Source organism: Falco biarmicus, chromosome 4 (assembly GCF_023638135.1).
Source record: "Falco biarmicus isolate bFalBia1 chromosome 4, bFalBia1.pri, whole genome shotgun sequence".
Taxonomy (NCBI): domain Eukaryota; kingdom Metazoa; phylum Chordata; class Aves; order Falconiformes; family Falconidae; genus Falco; species Falco biarmicus.
The window spans coordinates 110992002-111014210 of record NC_079291.1 but is presented as its reverse complement, the minus strand read 5'-3'; the positions used below and the strand labels follow the sequence as shown (position 1 = coordinate 111014210).

The following is a 22209-nucleotide window of genomic DNA, read 5'->3' as shown; positions in this document are numbered from 1 at the left end:
AAGTTGGAAGAAGTTGACAATTACTCTTTAAATGGCCTGGCTGTATGAAATGTATCAGTCGGCAATCACAACTTCATCCTGTGCTCCAGTTTGATTTTCTGGAAGTTCCAATGAAATGTCCCTCAAGATTTCCAGGCAAAGTCAACTTTTTCAAAACCATCTTGCAAATTTTTGGTAGCATTTCTGTTAAATACAGTCTTTCACTAAAATAGTCTTGGTTAGAACATCTGGTTTTAAAGCACAAAAAGGAAAAAGGGAATATTTTGGGAAGCAAGTACATTTAGTTTAGATTAGAACACAAATCAAAGAGCGATGGAAGAGTACAAGCATCCATTACTCAGGCAGGTGCCACCCTGAAAACCTTCTTTGGTGATTTGCTCTTCTGATCATTCCGCTTCAGACAGAAAGAGAATAGGCTTTGTTTGTAAGGATTTATTAGATGAAGCATAAGTAAGACAGCTCTCAATTTGATTATGTTTTTATGAGATACTTGTTGCCCTGTGTTAGTGTTAAATGTTTTTCTTAAGTCTATTTAAAGTCAAGTACTTTGATGATAACTAGTTTACGGTTAAGCATTTATTTTAAAATTATATATATATATTTTATATACATAGATATTTATTTTATTATAAATAAATAAATGCATTTATTTTCATGGGCTTCTGTGTTTCCTGGAGCTTTCAGTGATCCGCGTTGGGAGGGGTAGCTGAGGAAGTGTTCCAGTCCTCCTCTCCATCCAGCTGTGTTTAGGAAGTACTGGAAATCCAGGCGTTGCTGCATAAGAAATGGGAGGATTCCTCCTGTTTCCAGACACTAATGCAGCTTTAGCTTTCTGAGGTGTTTGTACAGAGTGCCTGGATAGTTGGAGCTCCAAATGTACTTATTTTCTTGAGAGTATATATTTTTTTCCTTCAGCCTTGTGTTCAGGACCTAAATGGGCTATTCATGTTTAATAAGGGTCTTCTAAGACAACTTTTCCCCAGTACGTGCAGTGTGCCCAGTGCAGGTTTTTTTATAGCAAGGTTAGAATTCTCTATCAAACTTGAATTTTTATTTCAACATATAGACAGCCGCTTCGCTGCTAATATCAAGCTAACAGAACTTATAATTTTTTTTTCCTATCTGTTTTATTTGTAAATGTTTTGTTTGCATTGGCACAATAGCCTATCCCAAGTATAGTCTTTAAATATATCCCAGTGGAAGAAGTCATTCCTTTTTCTTCTCGTGTTATTCTGAACCAACCAACACTATTTATATTAGCATTCCAGGTAAGTGATTCAAAACTCGCACAGTTCTCTGGGATCATAGTTTCCTATGTTGTTAATTCAATTTAGTATATATATCTTTCAAACTGATTTTGTCTTTTCCATTCAGTTTTGTCGTACTTTGTCGTACAGTTTTGTCATAATTTGATGTTTAAATAATAACATCTGAAGGGAATCCCTTATCTCTGATATGTGTTTTTCATTGCTGTAAACTGGTTTGCCCTGTTGTTGGTGTAGTCTAAACTTAAACACTTTGCTAATACCGTCAGTTCAGTTTTGTTATCCTCAAAACCCCTAACTGGAGGTATCAAGGCTGGTCACTAAGCAAAATTTCACAGCAAAGTATTGATACATATTTCTCTTCTGCGTTGGAACTGAACCAAAGTCTTTCCACCTTTTTTTTTCCATAAAAACCCTGAGAAAAGAGCCTAAACTAAGTGGCTGGGCAATAGCCTTTAAGGTTAAGACTATGTACACTTGGTCTGCAGTCTCGGAACAGTGACATAAATTTGGAGACTTTTGTAACTCCATTTTTATATATCTTGGTTGAATACAAAGAAACCTTCAACCTTAACTAGAATTTCATTGTGGACATTGATATTTGTACTGACATGAAAAGATACATCAAAACTGCTTGTTTTTGACAAATTTAAGTATTTTTTAAATTTGATTTATTTTTTTTCAGTATCTCTGTAGAGACAGTTAAATAATAATAAATATGTGTTTCTTTATGGAATAGTTATAGGCTCTTGCTCTATGGAATATGTTATCCTGTATTGGGAACCTTAGTTTTTGACTGATGGTCTTTACTTCTTTGGTTAACCCCTAAATATAGATTACTTCAAGAATTTAAGAGAAGACTAATTATTTCATTTAATTATTTTGTCTTTTTTGAGAACGTTTTTACTGTCTCATACATTTAGTAATGCCTGTGAAGCTCTTTATGATTGCTTATTATTATGGGGTAAGTATTTTTGATGATGTGTGAGAACACTTGTTTTGCAAATTCTTGCTGGGTTGACAGCAAACGTATTTACTGGAAAGATATTTAAGTGAATGTAATTGCTCTTTTAGAAGTGTTTTGATGAAAATACATTGCACTGGTTGTGTTATAATATGCTACCCTGGTTTTTAGTTTATGCTTACAAATGGCCTACTTCTAGGTTATTCAAGGCTGCATTACAATTTTATTTAGTGGGTATTGTGTTCTTTGAAGCTTCCTTATTACAGACTTATTGATTCTTGCCTTCCAACTTTTCTGGCTAGGTATACAGTCTGTCTTTCTGACTCTCTCTCTTTCCCCTATTTCCTTTGAACCCATCACCTCTTGAATGAGCTAGAACAAGTCCTGTAGTGGTTTGGAGGTTTTTGTGTCAATTGATACTTTTATTGCAATGTGGAAATCTGGAACTGCAGATCTGGGCATACCACACATATGGTGTCTCTGTAAGAAGCAACAAGAAAGAAAACATAGGTTTATACACAGATTCTCAGAGTGAGCAAGGAAAGCCTCATTTAGGTATCTCTCAAGGAAATATGGAAATTATACTATGTGCATTGTGGACTCAGAAAAAAGCAGGTGTATCACTTCCAAAATACAGATGGAATGAAGTAGAACAACAGTTTTCAGGATGGTTTCACTCTGGTTTTGCTTGACTGTATCGAAACTATCAGTTCTCTACTGTTCCCCAGCACAAAGTGTGCTTAGGGAGCAGATTCATTACTGGATGTCAGTGATACAACTGAATGATGTAAGTTTAAGACTTGAGCTGGCTTCAGTAACAATACTTTAACAACTTGTAAAGTGCAAAATGTGCACATTGTGTCATATGGGACCTGCAAATTAAATAATTGTTTCCTAATGTAAAGTGACCTACATCTGGTTTCTACAAATCTGTGTTGGACTGCAAAAAATTAAATCCCATAGATACCTTCCCTTCATTAGAGATGTGTGTGTCATTGGCAAAACTGGGTTGCTTTTAGATATTGTTCATTAGATAGGTGTCCAGGTTGCCAAGCACAACTTAATTCTCAACTAGGGATATGAGGTAATGAGATACAGAACCTTGGGATGAAATATAAAATCTTCTCACATATTTTCCAAGAAGAGATTCTCCAGAACGACTATTTCTGTAAGTAAAACTCAGCTAGGACATGACCTTGCAAGCACTGTTGAGGAACTGCACTTGAACTCTATTAATAAACACAGAGAACATCTCCCAAGGTCTGATTCTTACATTTGAAAACTGTATTTTACCTTTTGAATATGTGGCTATATTTACCAGACATTTCTAGCTCGGCGCAATATACAGTAAAACTATGCCAATGGGATTCAAGGTTTTCTCTTGCAATCCCTAAGAACAGGATTTGTGATTAAAATTCCCGCATTTGCCTTTCTCTATGGCAACAAAAAGAAACAAAGCTGCACAGAGACATTCTAGAAATAGTTGTATGGCCCTGTTCCCTTCCATTGCCCTGGTGGAGTTAGAAGCCCATCCCTTGGACGGATCTTTGCAAAACGCCTGTCCTCGGAGGTGCCAGCCAGAGGAATCTTGCTCGACATCCTGCATCTCTTGAAGTTGAGTGAGTATTTTAATTAATATTTCTCTGCTCACAAACATTTGTGATCAGGCTGAGAAATGTGTGGATTTATATGCTTTCAGGGCTTACAGATTTGTTTCCTTCATGAATATGTCAAAAATGTGTAAATATTTAGTATTGAACTCTAAAGTTGACAGTTATATAACTAACCTATAGGGACAGTATCTTCTTTTTTTTTTCCCCCGCTGCCCCACTGGAGTCCTTATATAACTAACTGATATATCACAAAGCAAGGAATTGTAATATTGTTTTCAAATATATATCCAAAAATCACTTTTAGTGAATATACAAGCACCCTAAGCCTGAGACGTGTGTAATATAGCCATCTCCTGCCAGCAAACCCCGTCTGCATGGCTGCTTGCAGAAACGCATGTGTTTCTGCAGGACGCAGCCTGACTTACTAACTAGAAAATGTTTTTCACGGTTGAATAAGCCCTTGGCGGGTATGAGAGAAACACAGAAAACTTCCTATTTGAAGTTCTAGTAATTCCTGCCACTTTGCTGTTAGCTGTGGCTCTGCAGTGACACCGTGGGCTCTGCCGGCCGGTGGCCTCACTGCCTTGTGCTGTCCCTTATTGGGAGCAGTTCAGCATCTGATGATCATCACACAGAGGATTTGGGGAAGGGGATTTGGGGAATATTAATACTTCGGTAACTGACAGCTGCTCTTTGAACTGGTTTTACAGCAAATTATATGATACAGCAATGAACTTGTAACATTAAGTATTACAAGTATCTTTACAGCTTAAAAAAATCTTGTTAAGGTGAAGGGTTGATTATATTTATTGCATAATTTTTGGTTATTGTCCCTTTTCCTACCCAAATGAAAACATCTGATAATGTGAGTACCACCACCTGTGATGTTCGTAACAGGAGTCCAGCTCTACTACTGGAAAAGCTGTAACTCAGAGCTGCGCAGTTCAAGTAGTATCAGTGCTGGAGCTGCAGCTCAGGAGCAACATCTTTACAGAAAGCAATTAAGTAAAAACTTTTTATCATGGGAACTGTTGTCTTTCTGATGACAAAACCGGTTTGACTGACTAAAAAAAAATTACCTCTGGGGGCGTTATGAGATTTTCCTAGGGAATGTAAATGCCACAAGGTATTCTCAGCTTAAAAATAGAAACGTGTAGGTTGAAATGAGTAGCTGAGAGGTATGTGCTGTAGGTTGGGACTTAGGAATACAGATGTTCACAGATTTTTAAAAATATGTTTTTTCTGATTTAAAAATTACTGTGCTGCAGCTTAAGACTGTATGGTTGGTAATTATAATCCTTTTGCTATTCAAAGCAGCTTTCAGAATCTCCTTAAAAGTATTTGAAATCTTGAACAGATATTCTTCTTAGCTGCGCAGTGCTTGTATGCTTCTTTCTGTACTTGCCCAGATTTGGTTGATATTACGAGAAACGTATATTGAAATGGTGTCTGTGACCTTAAAAGCATTCCAGTTTCCAACAGAACATGAGCCTGGTAAACTGTCAGATCATGGTGTCTGGCTATTTGTGGCCTTTTTCTCTTTTCTTTTCTTTTTTTTTTTTTTTTTTTTTTTTTTTTCCCTTCCCCTCTTCCTGGCTTTCACCAAATTAAATGATTAAAAACTTCAACCAAATTATTTTCTCCTGCTTCCTACAGTGAAGTCTCTTGCTGACTGTCTTTCTGAAGTGCTTTAACCTCCTCTTATATATCTTCCTCTCCTTTCTCACCTTCCCTTTAGGCACAAATATATTTAGGTCTTTTCTGTCATACAGTTTCCTTTCCTTTTAATTTCCTATGCCTTCTTACTTTGTTGTTCTAAAACTTCACATATAACATATATATACCGTATATATTGCTAATGCAGAGCAGGCTTCTCAAGCTAATTTTGAAATTACTGGCAATTAATTAAGTGCATAAATGAGTCCAGCACGGGCTGAGTGCCTGGGTATTTGCTCAGCTGTCCAGGTTCTTGGGCAGGTGTTGTAGCCCATGGCTCTTGCACCCAGGTTGCTCGCAGTCTCTGATGAGATGGAAACCCAGGCTGCTGTGACTTCAGATGGTCTGACTATATGTGTGTTTGAATTACTTCCCCACTGTTTTTTTTCTAAATCCTCTTCACCTTTGGATTCTTCTTTTCATCTCCCTTCTATAGAAAACTTTTTAATCAGTCTTTGTTGACCTATTTCTGGTCAAATTTTAAGCTAATAAAATCATGTTCTCCTTCCACAAGTGTTCGGTAATGTACTTTTGAGATATTTTATGGAAGATACGGTCATATTAGTCCTCTTCTGTATTTCTGAATGTTCTTTAAGGCCACACTGTCAGGTCCCACACTCCTGTGGTGGGGGGTTGGCTCACCTGTATTTTCCTGCACACTCTTTTGGAATAAGATAATCCCATTTTGTGATTTCATCTGCTTTTTCTATGCCAAAGGAGTTACAGCCCTTTACATTCTTGACTTGTACTCAAATCTTTATAATCTCAGTTTCAAACTGAGTATGCATTTTCTGTCTCGTGAGGATGAGACTTTGGGGAATGACACACACGTGGCATATGTTCCTAGTTATGGCAGAAAATAGCTTCGTATTAACAACTTGGTTACTCCTTTGAAATTGAATTTTCTGACAGATAGGTCCTATGTTAAATATAATTTTAAATGAGTACTTCACATGTCTTGGAATAAACCCCTACTACAAATCATATATGGATATTAAAATTTCTTTTGTGATGCTTTCAGCCTGTGCCTTTCAATAAAATCTCAGGCGTATTTTTTGGCAACATTGAGAACCAAGTACTATCTAGTGAAAGCGTAACAGCAATCTTAGACCTTAACACTATTTTCTAAAGCTCATATGAGCATTGCTAATCAACATTAGATGCTTTAAACTATATCTTGCTACCTAGGCATATTATTGTGAAGTCTTATGTGTGTCTTATTTATATTTCTTATTTTCCCCATATCTATAAAGTCAATACTGTGTCACTCTGTGTAATACAATAAGGACAGATAGTCTAAGTGTGTAGTTAGAGAAATATGTGGCTCTTTTTCTCCTATGATTGCATACAGTTTCTTCCTGTAAATTCATATAAGTCTTTCTAGAACTTCTACAAAATCTGTGTGACATAATGGCAGAAGAAAAAAAATATTCTTTTTCCTTAAGTATGTACAAAATAATTCTACAAACTTACACCGATGGAGATACAAGTTTCCTTTTTTTTCCCTTCTTTTTTTATTTTTTTCCCTATTAAAAGGGAACACTTCTAAAATAGTTTGGAAGCAAGAACACAACATAGTTCAAAAAAATGTTTCCTGACAGATAGGTTATCTCTTGAAAGGCAGGTTGCATTTTTAAATCCAGTTTCTCTGTAAATCTCTGTTTAAAAACATCTGGCTTGAAATCTTACTGTTGTAAGAACTAGATATTTATTTACTCCCTCAAAGTTACTGGAGCTTATTCTTGTAATGAGAATGATGTGCATGTTTTGCATTGATTTATCTGGCACTTTTATCCCATTTCATTTCTGTGGGACTGTAAATAACAAAGACAAAATTCTGGGAAAGTGATGGTCAGCTTGGTTCATTGTTTAAAGAACCGGGTTTTCCTTATATTAGGCTAGATCCACAAAAAGAGCAATTTAATTTCTGAACTGTTGTGGCAAGTATCTACCTGCAAATCTTAGATATTCAAAAACCTTGCTCAGCTGCCGCTTGAACTCGGGGATATCTAGTTCTTTACGTTCAAACTCCTTGCATGAAATCCTGCTTCCTCCTAACCCCAAAATACTGGTAACGAAGTACTGGGTTTTTCTGATAGCTTAGGACCACTGTTCATCTGACGTGTGGGATTATTAAATGAGGGACTCGGCTAGAGCAGCCAGGAACACCCGTGTTCGGGGTGCTCAGGAGAGGGCATGGCTGGGCAGCCTGCAGGGATCTGCAGGGCAGCGAGCGAGAGCCCTGCTGCTGTTCTGGCAACATCTCTGTGGTCTTCAAAATTGTGGAGTTCTGCTCCTTTGAGAGAGGGGGGTGGGGTGGGGGGGAGGAAATTGTCTCTCCCATATCCCAGTTGAATGTTTTAATTTTGAGTCATACTGATTAAAAGCTGTCTGCTTCATGCTACCTGTCTACCTCGAGGGGTGGATGTACCTCCCAGTGTGTCATTAACCCCGGCCAATGGATCATCGTAACCACTGCAGCAGTTTTATACAACAGCTGTAGTTTTATAGAAGCCGGATTGAATCTCAACCAATAAACCATAAAGTAACCCATAATTTCTTCTATCCACCCAGAAGACCAACTTCTTTTTTAGACCATGTTTATCAATTGATTTCTGTACTCCTGGCCCTTACTCCAAGAATTCCTTCCTCCCCTTCAAATACCTTTCCTCTGTCTGAATTTAGCATTGTTTGATTGAATGAACAGAAAATAAATTAAATGTGTTTGAACGTATGTTGTTTCCACTAGGTTATGGAGAGTTTTGTCAGGATTTTAGAAGTTAAAATTCATAATTGTTACTTGGTGTGGAGGCTTGTTAAATTTAGGGACACCTTCCAAGAAATTGATCTAAGTTCAGTTTGTTTTCTCCAGATTTTCTTTCATTCTTACAAACATTTTTTTCAGCTATAATATGAAAAGTGAATTATGTTCTTTCTTTGTGCATAATCTGTGGGACAGGTGAACACAATTCCTTTCATTTTAACAGTAACATCTTGTATTTACATGCTATGTTAGACTACTCTTTTTCTGGTTATATGAACATTCTAGGAATGGTATTGTTTATACTAACATGAAGATCAATACTGACAGTACATACACACAAAATTAATTTCATTACCCAAGACCATGAATATTTTTTATTCTTGCCTGTTGTTACTGGTTCGAGAAGTTTAGGCTTTTTTTGGTGAAGGGACACAGAAATATTACCCTTCAAGCCATTCAGGGTACAGTATGTTGGCACTGGGTTCAAGTGCACTGCCTAGCTGTCCTTTTGGTTCTCTGACACATCTCAGAGGCGGTGACTAGACCTACCGGTTCTTTGGAATAATGGCAATGACTGTCTCGAAACAGGTCGCTTTCTGCTGTAGAGAGAGGGTATTCTGCTGGTCTAGTATTACTGTAAAGTTTACGCAGATCCAGAGCCATAATGGGACCCTATAATGAAGTACAAAGCAAAGCACAGCTTGTGTCTTCCACGTGGCTGATTTTGGGGGTTATGCTGATACAGCACAAATCAAAAAATTGTGGTTTAAGTATTAGGTAATGTTAATTATTGATTTTGTAGAAAACATCACAACACAAATTATCAGTAATCCATATGCACAAATCAAAGATTTTCAGCGAAAGCATAGGAACGCATGTTACAGAATAAAATAATTCAATATCACCCCAGTGGCAATGCCTAAAAGCGCTGCAGGGCTGAGCTGCCCCTCTCTACCTGGACCAGGGGGTCTTCGTAGGAAGAACTCCTCTTTGTGCTTTTGTGTGAGCTAGACTAAATTTCAACCATCTCAAAAGGAAATAAAATCCGTCTTTGACTGTGGCTAGGCCAGGCCATGTTTCTTTTGTGAGAAACAAGAGAAGAGGTATGCTGTTAAAAAGAATGGGATATTCATGCTACTTAATTCTAAATCACACCTAATGAAAAATGAGTAGTGAATTTTTGTCTTGTATTTGCCAAACCAGAATTACTTGTAATGGGAAACCACTTAATCCAAACAAGTCAAAATGAATCTACTGATTTGGAAAAGGAATCTAAAGTCAGACGTAGACCAATTAGTATGATTAAGGTTGAACAGAGCAAAGTTCATAAGCCCTTCCCAAAAGTAATGTTCTGCTGAAGGAAGAAATTGAAGATGTGGTTTGTAAGTTGCATGTGCAACTGGTTTTGAGTAGCCTAAGGTACTGAAGTTACCAAAAGTTACATAAATTCTTTCTTGGGTGCTATAAAAATAATTTCTTTAGCAAGGTTCCTGTACTGCAGATAAAGGTTCATGTGGGTCATCAGTCTAAGGGCACACCTGCTGGGAAAGCCCCTTCTGCTGGGAGTGGGCTTTGCCTTCCAGCTAGGTTAAGTGTAAATTTAAACTACGGAGACCGTTGGTAAAAGCTCCATTTATTTTAATTTTCTTCTGTTCACTTAGTGGAGGTTTAGTCTCATCTTTCTTCCTTTGACTTTTGGTGATTTTGTTACTGTTCATATGCAAGAGTAATTAGTTAGCTGGTTGATGAATTACAATGCTTATGTTACAGGGAAATATATGTAACTTAAAAAGAGAAATCAAATTGCTTGTTAGTTCCTTCTGGTGACAGGTGACAAATATACCAAAATTAAACTGCAGTCATAGGTGGAAGCAACACAGTTGCTGAGTTGCTAAATTCCCTGGTACCTGGGTAAGATGGAGAAGTGATGTCAAATGCCTACCTAGTTTGGTTCTTCATGAAAAATCAAAAGATTTCTTCCTTGGCCACTTGGGAGAGGAGGCTCTATTATTCAGATTGAGTTCTCCTTTTTCCTCTCCTGTTAGTTGGAATATCTCTGAATTATGTGATTCTAGTATGTGTATTTGGCTGTCCGCTATTATAAACTATCTTTTTTTTTTGGTCTTACTTCATTAAGAAGGGGAGCTATGTAGGTTTTATTTTGTGAATACTATTTAGGAAATGTATCTAAATTTTAAACGCATGTTACTTTGAAATAACTAGCAGATATGTATAAAGCAATTCAGAATTAACACTTCAGAATTAATATGTAGAATGTATCTTTTTTAATACTATTTTACCTGTAAGTATACTTCCAATTCTATAAGCGTGCTACTGTGTTTCTCTGTAAGGAAGAATGATGCATCAATAATAGGCTGCTATTTTTACTCAGTGTTCCCTAACACACTTCATTATTACATTTAAATACTAATATACTTAGTTCATGGTATTGTTTAAACAGGTGTTCTTTGTAAGTGCATTTAGTTGAGAACATTTACAGATTTCATAGAAAATTATTTCTTAAATCTGTTTTAATCTGTTTTCTTTAACCTTAATATAATGCCATTGCTTTGCATTGATTGATGTTGCTCATTCTTTTAGTCCTTGACACTTTTAGCGAGTCCTCCACATTTCTAGAAATGCTTGATGGCTCAGGTGAAGCTATAAACACTTCTGTTAGATAACAGAACTGGTGCTGCCTTTTTCCATTTGTTCAGCTTGGGTTTACCAAGGGTAGCGCTTGTTCAGTAGAAAAAAAAAAAATGTCTAATTGTAGAACTTTTGTTCTAAAATTTCTATATTGATTTTGGGGGGTTTTTTTCTCATTTCCTCAGACATCTTTATTTCTACTTTTTCTCTGTTTTGCCATATTTCATTTAGCAGACAGTACTTCAAAAAGCAGTTCTATTCCTTAACCTTCTTGTCGTTTCACGGCACATTTTTCTTCCTCTGATAAACATCATGAACCCGATGTTTGCTTGGCTGAATGATGCTTAATGTTGTCTTTGCAGGATGTGGTACTGCAACAGGAGGAGCTGAAGATGAAGGTGAGGCTGAAGCTGGCTGGATTGAAGGTGCTGCCATCCTACTCTCTGTTATCTGTGTTGTACTTGTCACTGCCTTCAATGACTGGAGCAAGGAGAAGCAATTCCGTGGGCTTCAAAGTCGTATTGAGCAGGAACAGAAATTTACTGTTGTCCGAGGTGGACAGGTGATCCAGATCCCAGTGGCAGAGATAGTAGTTGGTGACATTGCACAGGTGAAATATGGTAAGTTCCGTCAGCTGCTTTTTTGAACCTTATTTATTCTCCTTTCCCTTTTTAACAGGATAGGCTTACTTCACTGGAAGTGATTGGAAAGACAGAGGATTATGTGGTGTCATTATTGTCCCTGGTAAGATGACAATTTGGCTGCTAGGGCAAAAAGGAGACCTAAGATACTTGCTATGAAATTGTATTAGGTAATTGATTTTATTTTTTGTAATCATCACTTCCTTTCACTGACGAGGACAAGAACTGCTCATACAAAGGTAATTCTCTTTCCTAGAGGATTGCGCTATTTGGAATTTTTGGTTTCTGCCTGGTTAGGAGAAGGAGGTAGTGTCTGAAATGCTCTATGAAAGGGAATTGTGCCTCTGTTATCCCCCAACTTGGCAGGCTGCTCCAGAGCTATGGAACCTGTAAGCCCCCCCAGATCAGATGCTCCTAGTAGGTGGATGCTCTGGAATTATATGCCCTAGGGAAAGCACTATGTTCCAGCAAACAGGGGCTGAGCTGGCAAATTCCAGCCAAACGCCTGTTCTATCAAGCATCAGGTTTCCCCTGGACTTAGCTAAGGGGCAGGGGGGAGGGCAGGATGGCTGTTTATGAGCCGTTGTGAATCCCTGTGAAGTTTGGCAGAGAAACCTTCATGTCATGTTAAGAAGAGTACTCTCCCTGCCAAATCTCAGTGGTTATTGTGTTCCTCGTATGTTAAATGCGTGATGCGTTATGATTCTGGGATAGCATTAGGCAAAAAATATTTGCAGTACAAAGGCCCTTCCCTCTGGGATGCAATGATGTGGCTAGTATGGACAGATACCTCAGCAGTTCTTTCACTTTTGCTTTCATTTTACGTTTTAATGCAATTGTTGTTAATTGTGGGTCTGTAATTAAGATTATTATGTAATTTAAAAAAAAAATCTTACTAAACCACTGTGGTTTTCCATTACCATGTTCTTACTGAAAGGTGATCTTCTACCTGCCGATGGGATATTTATTCAAGGAAATGATCTTAAAATTGATGAAAGCTCTTTAACTGGAGAGTCAGACCAAGTCCGCAAATCTGTTGACAAAGACCCAATGCTACTGTCAGGTAAATCTGCCTGAGTTCTTACTGAATTATCTTTCTGTTCATGTTTTGTTTTGTTTTTCCATGCCATCACATTTTGTTAGACTAGATACAACTACTCTTTTGAACACAGAAGTGGCCTTATCAGTCTGTCACTCAAAAGGCACACCCTTGTTTTTTTTGATTGTGTGCAATTATTTCTGATCATCATACTTATTTTTATAAAGTGAGAAAGTAATGAAATATTTTCAGAGGAAAAGGAAAATATTACTTAGGGAAATAACAATTGTTTCAATTCATTGCATGCTAGTTTTAATTTAACCATTAAACTTCAAAGCCTTTTAAAGTATCTTTAAACACTTTGTCTGTATGCTAGATACAATAGAAGAAGAAATAATATGCTAAGAAGGAAATGGATATACTGTAATATTGTGGACTTGACTTCTATGATAAATTCAAGTTATTTTTAATACTTGTATTTTGTAGTATAATTCTATACAGTACATCAATTAAACAGAATGTGATTTTTTAATTCTAATAAAGATAGTTTCTAAATAAGTTGGTTGTCAATAGATTCCAGGTGGGATGCAATTTCAAAGTAACCACCTGCTGGTCTCATAACAATCGTCAAGGTGTTATAACCTGAAACAGTAATTTTCAAATACATTTGAACTTTTTTTTCGTGGAAAGGTTTCTCCTTGCTGTCTGCTTGTACAGTCAGCCAAGAGTCATCCCAAATAAAATATTTATTTGCAATGCAGCAGATAAGTACACATTCCTGCAGAAATCCTGCCCTCGTCCTGCCTCACTGGGCTGATGTTTCCCAAGCAACAACTGTTGAGAGATGCTGTTCAGAAGAGACAAGTAGGGACAAGTAAGGATGTGACAATTTTTATTGAATTAAGAGTGCAAATCCTTTCCAAATTTAAAATCAGAGAACTAGTTCACTGACTACAAGATTATGAGTGTTTGTTATGTAAATCATGGAATTGTGGTCTGGTAAAAAACTGTAAGATTTCGGGCAAAATCTGGCTGCATTAACTTAAGATGAAGAAGTTATTAATGTTATTTGTACACCTGCCATTGCCACAGACTTCATGTTACAAAAGACTATCTAATTTTTTTTTTTAACTTTAGGAAGCTTCAAGCATCTTTCTGCCTGAAACTGTGTATTTAAAATTCTTTTTTTCAAATGGCACAAAAAAAACCCCATCACTGCTGAGAATAAAATCGCAATAAAACATTTCTTTTGCTCTTTTAGGAAAAAAAAATCTTTTGGATTCTTTAAAAATATTCTGGTTTTTATTTCTTAACTGTTTTTGCTGCAGTGTCTCTGCCAAATGTATGCCTTTTGCTGTTCATACTATAAACCACCAAGTTTTTCCAAGTTATAAATGTCTGAAAAATGTGTTTGCATATGTTCAGTAGAGGCTAATAAAGATGTGGAGTAGCTGCAAACTCTGAAGGCTGCATTTGTGCAGAGAAACTACCACGAAGAGCTCAGCATTTGCAGGCAGCACACATATAGAAAGGCTGAATAGGGGACAGTGCCACTTTCTGAATTCTTGGTGTCGCTCTGGATCTTTGATGTACTGTAAGGTAACTTAAGGAAGTGTTATGACCTTCACAAGTAGTGTATGAAACTACTGACAGTTATTTTTGCTAGATTTACAATAATTTGATTTATCCTATAGTACAGATATTTAGGCTTGATTTGATTATAGATGAAGAATTCTGTTGGAGATGCTTTTCAGTGTGTAAGCAGGAGAAGCCTGCAGTGATATGTTTGATTGAGGAATGGTAGCTCACTGCTGCTGTTTCTAACAAAATTTGTGATCCAGTGTTTTCCTTGAAATATTTGTGTATTTTTTTCATTTCTTTTTTTCTTAGCTGTTAGTTGTAATGTTTTCTAAATAGAACTTTATAACTGCCAGAAAAATCTTTATATTAAAGAGATAGGTTTAATAGTACTTTCTTACAGAAACTTCTATCATGAAATATAGACTTCTACCAATTACAATATTCTGTTGTTGAATTCTAGGGGTTTTCTCATATGAGGTTTCCATTGACTCATGTACTCTCACATACTCCTGAATTGATTTAGATCTTTTCGAACACCCGTAGATTTCAGTGGTGGCTGTTGGAAAATGTGAAGGTATTTCCCTGAAAGGCGTGGTGGGAAGAGAAAGGGAAGGCAGTCAGGAGAAAAGACATTTTTGTCTTGTTTCCCAAAACTCAGATTTCTTTGCTATAAGGAGAGAAATTTGTCTTTATCGGGTTTACTGCAGAGATAAATAGTTCATACTCTTTATTTTTCTAACTATGTCATCTCTATTGTGATTACAAATAAGGTGGAAAATTAATGTGGTATTTTAGCAAGCACTGAACGCACCACTGTTCCATACTTATAGTAATGACTTTTTACTTGTGCCATGTTAGAAAATCCCTGAACTCTCTTTGCTCAGGAGCAGAGTTGATGATTTGAGATTACATCATGAAAAAGCTACCTTCTTCCTTAGATACACTGCAAGGTTTAACCCCAGTGATGTGGGAGCTGACGTGCCCACTGGAAATTATTAGTAGTTCAAAAACCAAAACCTTGGAAACCGCCGTGTCTTTCAGGGTGGGTTTGACTGGCTTTACAAACTGAGTTCCTGTTGGATGTTAGCTGAGACCTTTAAAGAAAAAAAAACAACCAACCAAAAACCCCCAAAAAACTCAACTGCAACAACACCAAACAGACCTTAAATTTTATTTTCCTCTCATCTTTACAACTGAGGACATCAGTAAGGTATCTCGAGGTAGGCTATTGGAATTTAGACAAATACTGTCAGGATGTTGTTTGCCGCTGTTCTCCCTTAAATATCTGCTGAAAATGAGGAAGAGTTCAGGTTTGACAGAGGAATAACTGGCAAAACGGGACATTTTAATTTCAGCCACAGTTTGTTTTGTGAGTCTAAATTTGGTGAAGGATAAACACCCTGCATCAGGAAGTACTGTTTTCACCATTGGCACCTGAAACATTTTTAATATTCAATCAGTTTCAATGACATAATTAAACTAAACGAGTTTCTGTGCTTAATGTCCTGTTTAATCACCCAGATAGTAATTTACTGTACTTGAGAAGCAATTCTAAGAGTTCAAGTGCTGACTAAACCAGATGGTTCATTTCCATCTGTATATAGCACATTTGGTACCATCTAGGAAGGTAGAAATCGAAATACAGGCTCTGATATACCTGAAACCAAAAGAAGCAGCTTCTCTCCTGTAGTTCCACTGTACTTCTTTCCAAAACATTTTCCTGCTTTTAGTTCATTAACAGAGATTCACATGCATGGTGTAGTGTAAGCCATTGCATCAAAAGATACCAGCTGAAACAAGACGGTGGTGACATTAAATTTCCTTGCCATGAGCATGGGCATGTATCAGCCAACAGACGCAGATGGCCTGGGTAACCAAACTGACTGCTACTCAGCTGGCTTGATGGACACTGATGTGCTTTTAAAGTTTTGTGTAGTTCAAAGTTCACAAAAATCCATTATTCCTAAATACAGAAGTTTTGAATATGACTCTGGCCTCAGTGTTGCATGCAGTGAAGTACTTGTATTTTGGGGTACCACGTATTATAATAATCAACATTGTAAATAATACCTTATTTGGCTTACCATTTAAAACTTTTTTTCAGGTATTTAGATTAATTTGATTATGGTATGCAAGAGTAACACATACCTGCTTGTATGCAAGAGTAACGCCCCCCTGGTGTAGTTCTCACTGAACTGAGACTGACAGAATGTTGCTTTATCCTAACCTAACTTTTACAAATGCATATTTCTGTCAATGCACCACCAGGATTATAAAAAAAAGAAACCAGAGCCTAATCAGGAATGAATAAACAAGAAATCTCTTGGTCATGGTGCTTAGCTAGATTTTTAAAATAAAAAGGAAGCTGGGACAAGGAGTTGGGCCAGTTACTGCCTGGAGAAAAATAGTTCTATCTTAATTCCCTGCTGGAAAATACTGCAAGCTAGGCTTCTACCACAGCAGAAACATTCAGAACTGAGCAGCTAACTTCAAAAGTTCCAAATTATTTGGATATTTTGAAATTACTTGTAGATGAGCTTTTTCTTGAGAACTTTTTTTTCCATAGATCTGATGGTTGGTTCACTTTATTAACTTCATTTATCTCTTAATAATTGCAGTGACTAAAGGAATTGTTTAGATATGCTGATAGAGAATTTTTGTTCACCACAAGTTTTTTTAAAGTAGCAAAACAGTATTAAACCCCCAAACAGGCATGCTCTTGTTTCCTTTTCTTGTTTTTTTCAGCCCTAATTCCAAGCTCTTTCACCAGTATTTTATTTATTAAATTTATTAAATTATTAGATTTGGGTTTTTCTGAGCAGTCTCATGTTTAGTTGCATTTTTGTCTGAAAAGCATGTGCTGTAATAGGTTCCATATCTATCTAATCTGTTTATCTCTTTTCTTACTAAACTAGACTTCTTCCTTTTCTGTCTTGGAATATTCACCATTTATCAGCTTCAAATTAAATACTCAGCATGTGAAAAAAATATTTTACTAATACTGAAAAATTAGTCTTCAGAGGGAAAAAATCAGTAGAATTGTTCAATGTGAAGTTGAAATACATGCTTTGTGTACAGATAAGTGAAAAGCATGCATTAATTCCAGAATTCCATTTATATGACAATCGAATGAATATAATTATAATGCCATTTAATTGACAGAGTTAGGTGGAAGGAGATTCAACTCTTTGGTTTCGCTTATATGCTGAAGAATTTTCCAGCAGTACTAGTGGACCATAATCTGATGATAAATTGGTACATGCTCTTTTGTATGCACCTTGACAGTTTTTAATTATGTTTCACTAGACTAATGTTAAGAAAAGGTTCAGAAAGGCATCTCAAGTTAAAGACGGTTTTGCCCTTTCCAGGTGTGCAGAGGCAGGCTTGAAACCTGGTGGGTGCATGTTTTCTTAAAGCTGGTTTTGAAACGTAGGTGTGTGTGCCGTTTTTTGGAGGATATTTCTACCCACCTTTGTAGTCCAATACAGAAGATTCCTTCAAAACAAAACATAGGAATGCTAAAGGCAGTTCTTAATAGAAATAACTTTTTAATGCTGTTACGTCTTAAGGGAGGTTCCTCTAAATTTCTGAGTTAAGTTTCAAACATGTTCTGTTTTGTCTGAACCAGTACAGCCAAGCCTGCTCTGGTTTTTAAAGATCTTTTCTGTTCCTTTAGGCTTGAATGTAAGTTATTTACTTGTTTTTTGTTGTTTGGGTGATGGTCCTAATATGTGATGTTTTGTTCTATCATACGAAAACAAGCAAATTACTTTTTAAGGAATCAAATTTTATCTCAGAAAGTCATAGGAACAGTTCTCAATGCAATGAGGTCTGTTATTTGCTGCTTCTTTTTTTTTTTAATGCATCTAACAGTGCGTTTTTGGTTTTATTTGGTTTATTTCTTCTGAAATTTTCTTAGTGTTCTGATGACATATTTATGCTCTTAAATTAGGATTAGTGTTGACAGATGTTCTCTCTGTTCTGTGTTTCTGTTTTCCATTTAAGAACATGAGAGATTTTGATTATTATAGAAAGATATTTTGATTATAAATAGATAGTTGCATTGATTAGTATGTTATAGGACAGCGGATTTTTTTAAAAAAATGGGTTGCATGTTATGTGTATATATATATATGAAATATTGGTCTATGTAATGACACAGGTCCATATATCTTTCCTTTTTTCAGCTTTTGAGATAACTCAATTAAATGAATATACGTACATGAGGATGAACCCGAGAGAATGTATTTTAAAAAAAGAGGGCAGACAGACTCTTTCCATGGCTACTCAGGTTTAGTAGATCTGAATGCCCAGTAAGATTCTCAGTAAGAAATTAATTATATTCCCCATTTGCTCAATGCAACAACCTCACAATTCAAATGGTGAAAAGCCATTGTGCTGGAGTTTACAGGAAGCTTGTTTGAGGACTTTTTTTTCCTTTTTTTACTGTGGCTTCAGATTTACCCTGCTGTGGTACGTTTCAGAACTACTGGCATCGGCGAACGACTTCACTTTAGTTTTAAAACATTGAGTGACAGTTAATGATGGCAGTGGGTAAGTGGTAGGGGCAAGGTAGCTGAGAATAAGCATACCAGAATTTTTACCTCGTTAGCCACAGAATTGTTTAGGATAATTTAGTTAATGACTCTGTCTAATTCATATTGTTACAGAATGAATGAAACAGTATGTCTTAAGGAAGGGAAATGGAGAACCTTACATTTATGGCAAACTCGGTAACTGCAAAGCAGTACAGTGTAACTTGTGAAGTGGGGTGAGAATCTAAGGAACAATAGATTGGACCCCCACAAAGAATAGTAGTTTGTCACAAATTCTGCAGCTAAAGAATCTTAATCAAGAAATAGCTTCAGAAGAAGAGTAATAATTCTTTCCAAGCTTCCCCCTGCACCCGCCCCCCCCCCCCCCCCCCCCCCCCCAAGGAAAATGTAATTACTGGACTGTGTTCTGATTCCATCTGGTCTCATGTGTCATCTGTAGTTCACTTTGATGTATAAATACATTTGTCTTTTTTGTATAAAATGTTGTTTTGTTTTGGTGTGGGTTTGTTTTGTTTTTTTTTCTCAAGGCTAACAGTTTGTGTGTTACTGTCTATTTTCAGTTTCCAAACTCCATCCTTCTTCAAATACGGGAAAGAGTATTTGGGAAACCCCAAGCCCAGTAAACTTTCAATCCCAGCTTGCTCTGTCAGCTTTGTGTTCAGAAATGATTGCTTTTCCTCTGTGTTCTCACAGTGATTTACACTTAATAGGCATAATTTCTTCTCCTAAAGGATAAGATACAAATTCTGTTTCAATGAAGAGCTGTATCTATCAGTAGTTTCTTGTCGTTATTTGTTTTGCATCTCTTTCATAGGAGCACTACTGATCTGCTTTATATTGTTGAATATTCTCTACCTACTAAGAATATCTCTCTTCAAACATTTTTCAATAATGATCTTTTTAGATTAAGACTTTGTCACCATATGAAATGACAAATCAGTCATGTGACGCCATCCTGGGCGTATTTGTTCCTATGCTTCAATGACAGCTTATTAGCTTTCAGTAACTGGCCTTGCATATGTCATAACAATAGGTTGTTCTTCCATTTCAAACTTCTTTTAGATATAACCAGTGTGCAATTGTGTAGACTGATCTTTTGCAAATCCTCCAGTATAATTTTTTTTTCCAAAATGTAAATATGAATACTTTTGATCATTTCTAGGAATCTATATTTGTTTGTATTTCCACAACTCACAGGAAAAGGTTTCTAAGAGGCTGTGATCTTAGATGCACCTAACATTTGTTTAATATAGGAATAAGAACTGTAAATAAACAATTTCTATACAATAAAGCATGCAATATTTCTCAGAGGGGATTTACTTAATATAAAGACAAAATTACCTAGTTAAACAAATGATCCTTGTTAGAAAATCTTAGCATATATTTTGATTTGGTTTAGTGTAATAGAAATCTCTCATATTGAATTTGTTTTCAAGTGTACATCAGATTCTTCTTGATATTTGGGAATCTCCTGATGTAATTAAACACCTCCTTGAAGATTTTTCTCTGTATTGATTTTTCAAGTTTCAAGATGTGAAATTGTCTTCAAAAATATTTTTGTCTCTAAATCAGCCATAACTGAGAAAGATGAGAGAATTTGCACACATATTTTCACTTTAAGTAATAGTATTCTATGAAGCTAAACTATTTTCTTCTAAGATTATTTAAACTTGGTTAGTGACAGCATTTCTTTTAAAAAGGGAATCTGATGTGTGTGGTTAATGGATGTGCAGCCTATGATATGCCGTTAAGCATCCATTCTTGGTTAAGAATAATATACAACAACAGGATTATTTTTGGTATGCATTTATATTGGCCTCAATATGGATTTTGAAAGTATAACAGATCTCTCTCAATACTATTGTAAAAATCTTGCATAAAATATTTAATGGCTGTTCTTTTTATTTTTTAGCTATATATAACTTATGTTGCATACTTTCAGGTACTCACGTCATGGAAGGCTCTGGGCGAATGCTTGTAACTGCTGTGGGTGTGAATTCTCAGACAGGCATCATCTTCACTCTGCTGGGTGCTGGAGGAGAAGAAGAAGAAAAGAAAGATAAGAAAGGTAAATTTCACAACACATGAGGATGCTCCGAAGAAAGCTCTTGGGCTTTTCTGTAGCCGGAGCTCTCCTCCATTCTTGACAAATAAATATGATTTTAAAAACTTCCTTTTTTGTATACATTTTTGTCATTACATGTCACACAGAAAAACAGCAAAAGCTGTTAGCCAATAAATACATTGGATAACAAGATGTTTTTCCAGTGTGAAATTGCAGAATCTCAGTACATAATTAAATGCAAGGGAATACATGGGCATACTCCCATTGTCGTGTCTTCTTTACATAAATCCATGCTCACCTAAAATTTGCTAAGGTTTTGCTCTTGTGCATTTACACCTATGTAATATTTTTTTCAGAGAGGGGAAAAAAAAAAAAAGCTTGGCCATGGAAATAGCGTCTTTCTTTGAGCTTCAAAGATAAAGATAAGATGTGGCTTTTTGCTAGCCCAGTTGTTTAATGTCGTTGACTGACTTTAGGGACATTTTAATTTCTCGAGGTGTAAAGGTCAAACTGAGAATAGTAAAAATCAAGAAAGCAGCAGTAATTGTTAACAGAGAGTTTAACATTGTTGTCCTGTGTCAGTTAATGAAAGAAGAAGTCTCTTTAGACTTCAACTTATTATAATGTGGTGTCATAAGCAATTGCTGATTTATGGGTTGCACACTAAGAAGAAACATGATTTAGTGAGTGCCCTTTCCAGTTTCTGTTCAAACAGTCTTGTGAATTGTTCAAGTCTACTTTCAGAATTTTATTCCAAATTTGTTCTAAAAATATTTATCTTTCAGACATAATTAAGGGCCAATTAATGTGGGTTTTTTTAGATATTTCATTTCTACTGTTTCTAATGGTTTTCACTAGTAATAATAAAGAGTAGTTACAGCTTTACCAAACATTTTAGTTGGTATCTGTCAGGCAGTGTGATTCCACCTTTTTTCATTTCCATCCTTTTAATTTGAAGCTGCGGATAAGAAGGCCAAATTCAAATTATTTTCATGACCCACAATTTCCATTTCTGAATATGGTCAACCAGTGGTTGCAATTGACTCCATGTTTCTCTGAAGAAATCCCTTTTTTACTTGAGGAGAGAGTTTTATGCAATATTTACCATTTCATTTCTACCCAGAAATGCACCATACACACTACGCATGGCGAGGCCTAGGACCGTTAAAGAGGAGAAAGACCAAAACTTCCAGAAGTAAATTTACTCTTTCATGTCAGGCTAGTTTTGAACAATATTTTAGAGTTTGGTCTTGGTGTTATGAAGGGAAAGACTCCTAGGCACAGACACCTTTCAAGATCAGGCAGCATCTGTTTTGATAGTGTCTAAGGATACTGTAGGTGAGAGGAGCAACTTTA

The 22209-nt window shown here is 36.2% G+C and overlaps 1 protein-coding gene across 12 annotated transcripts in view; it reads left to right on the top strand.

Annotated features, from left to right (window-relative positions):
* Positions 1 to 22209, top strand: part of ATP2B2 (ATPase plasma membrane Ca2+ transporting 2) — a 432089-nt gene that overhangs the window by 315588 nt on the left and 94292 nt on the right. For all 12 annotated transcript variants that reach the window (XR_008821629.1, XM_056337586.1, XM_056337596.1 and 9 more), the window contains 3 exons: positions 11334 to 11591; positions 12550 to 12675; positions 20731 to 20856. Coding sequence is in view for 11 of the 12 variants with exons in the window: in XM_056337586.1 (XP_056193561.1) it covers positions 11334 to 11591; positions 12550 to 12675; positions 20731 to 20856 (510 nt within the window). In the remaining variant the exon portion in view is untranslated. The remainder of the gene's footprint in view (positions 1 to 11333; positions 11592 to 12549; positions 12676 to 20730; positions 20857 to 22209) is intronic.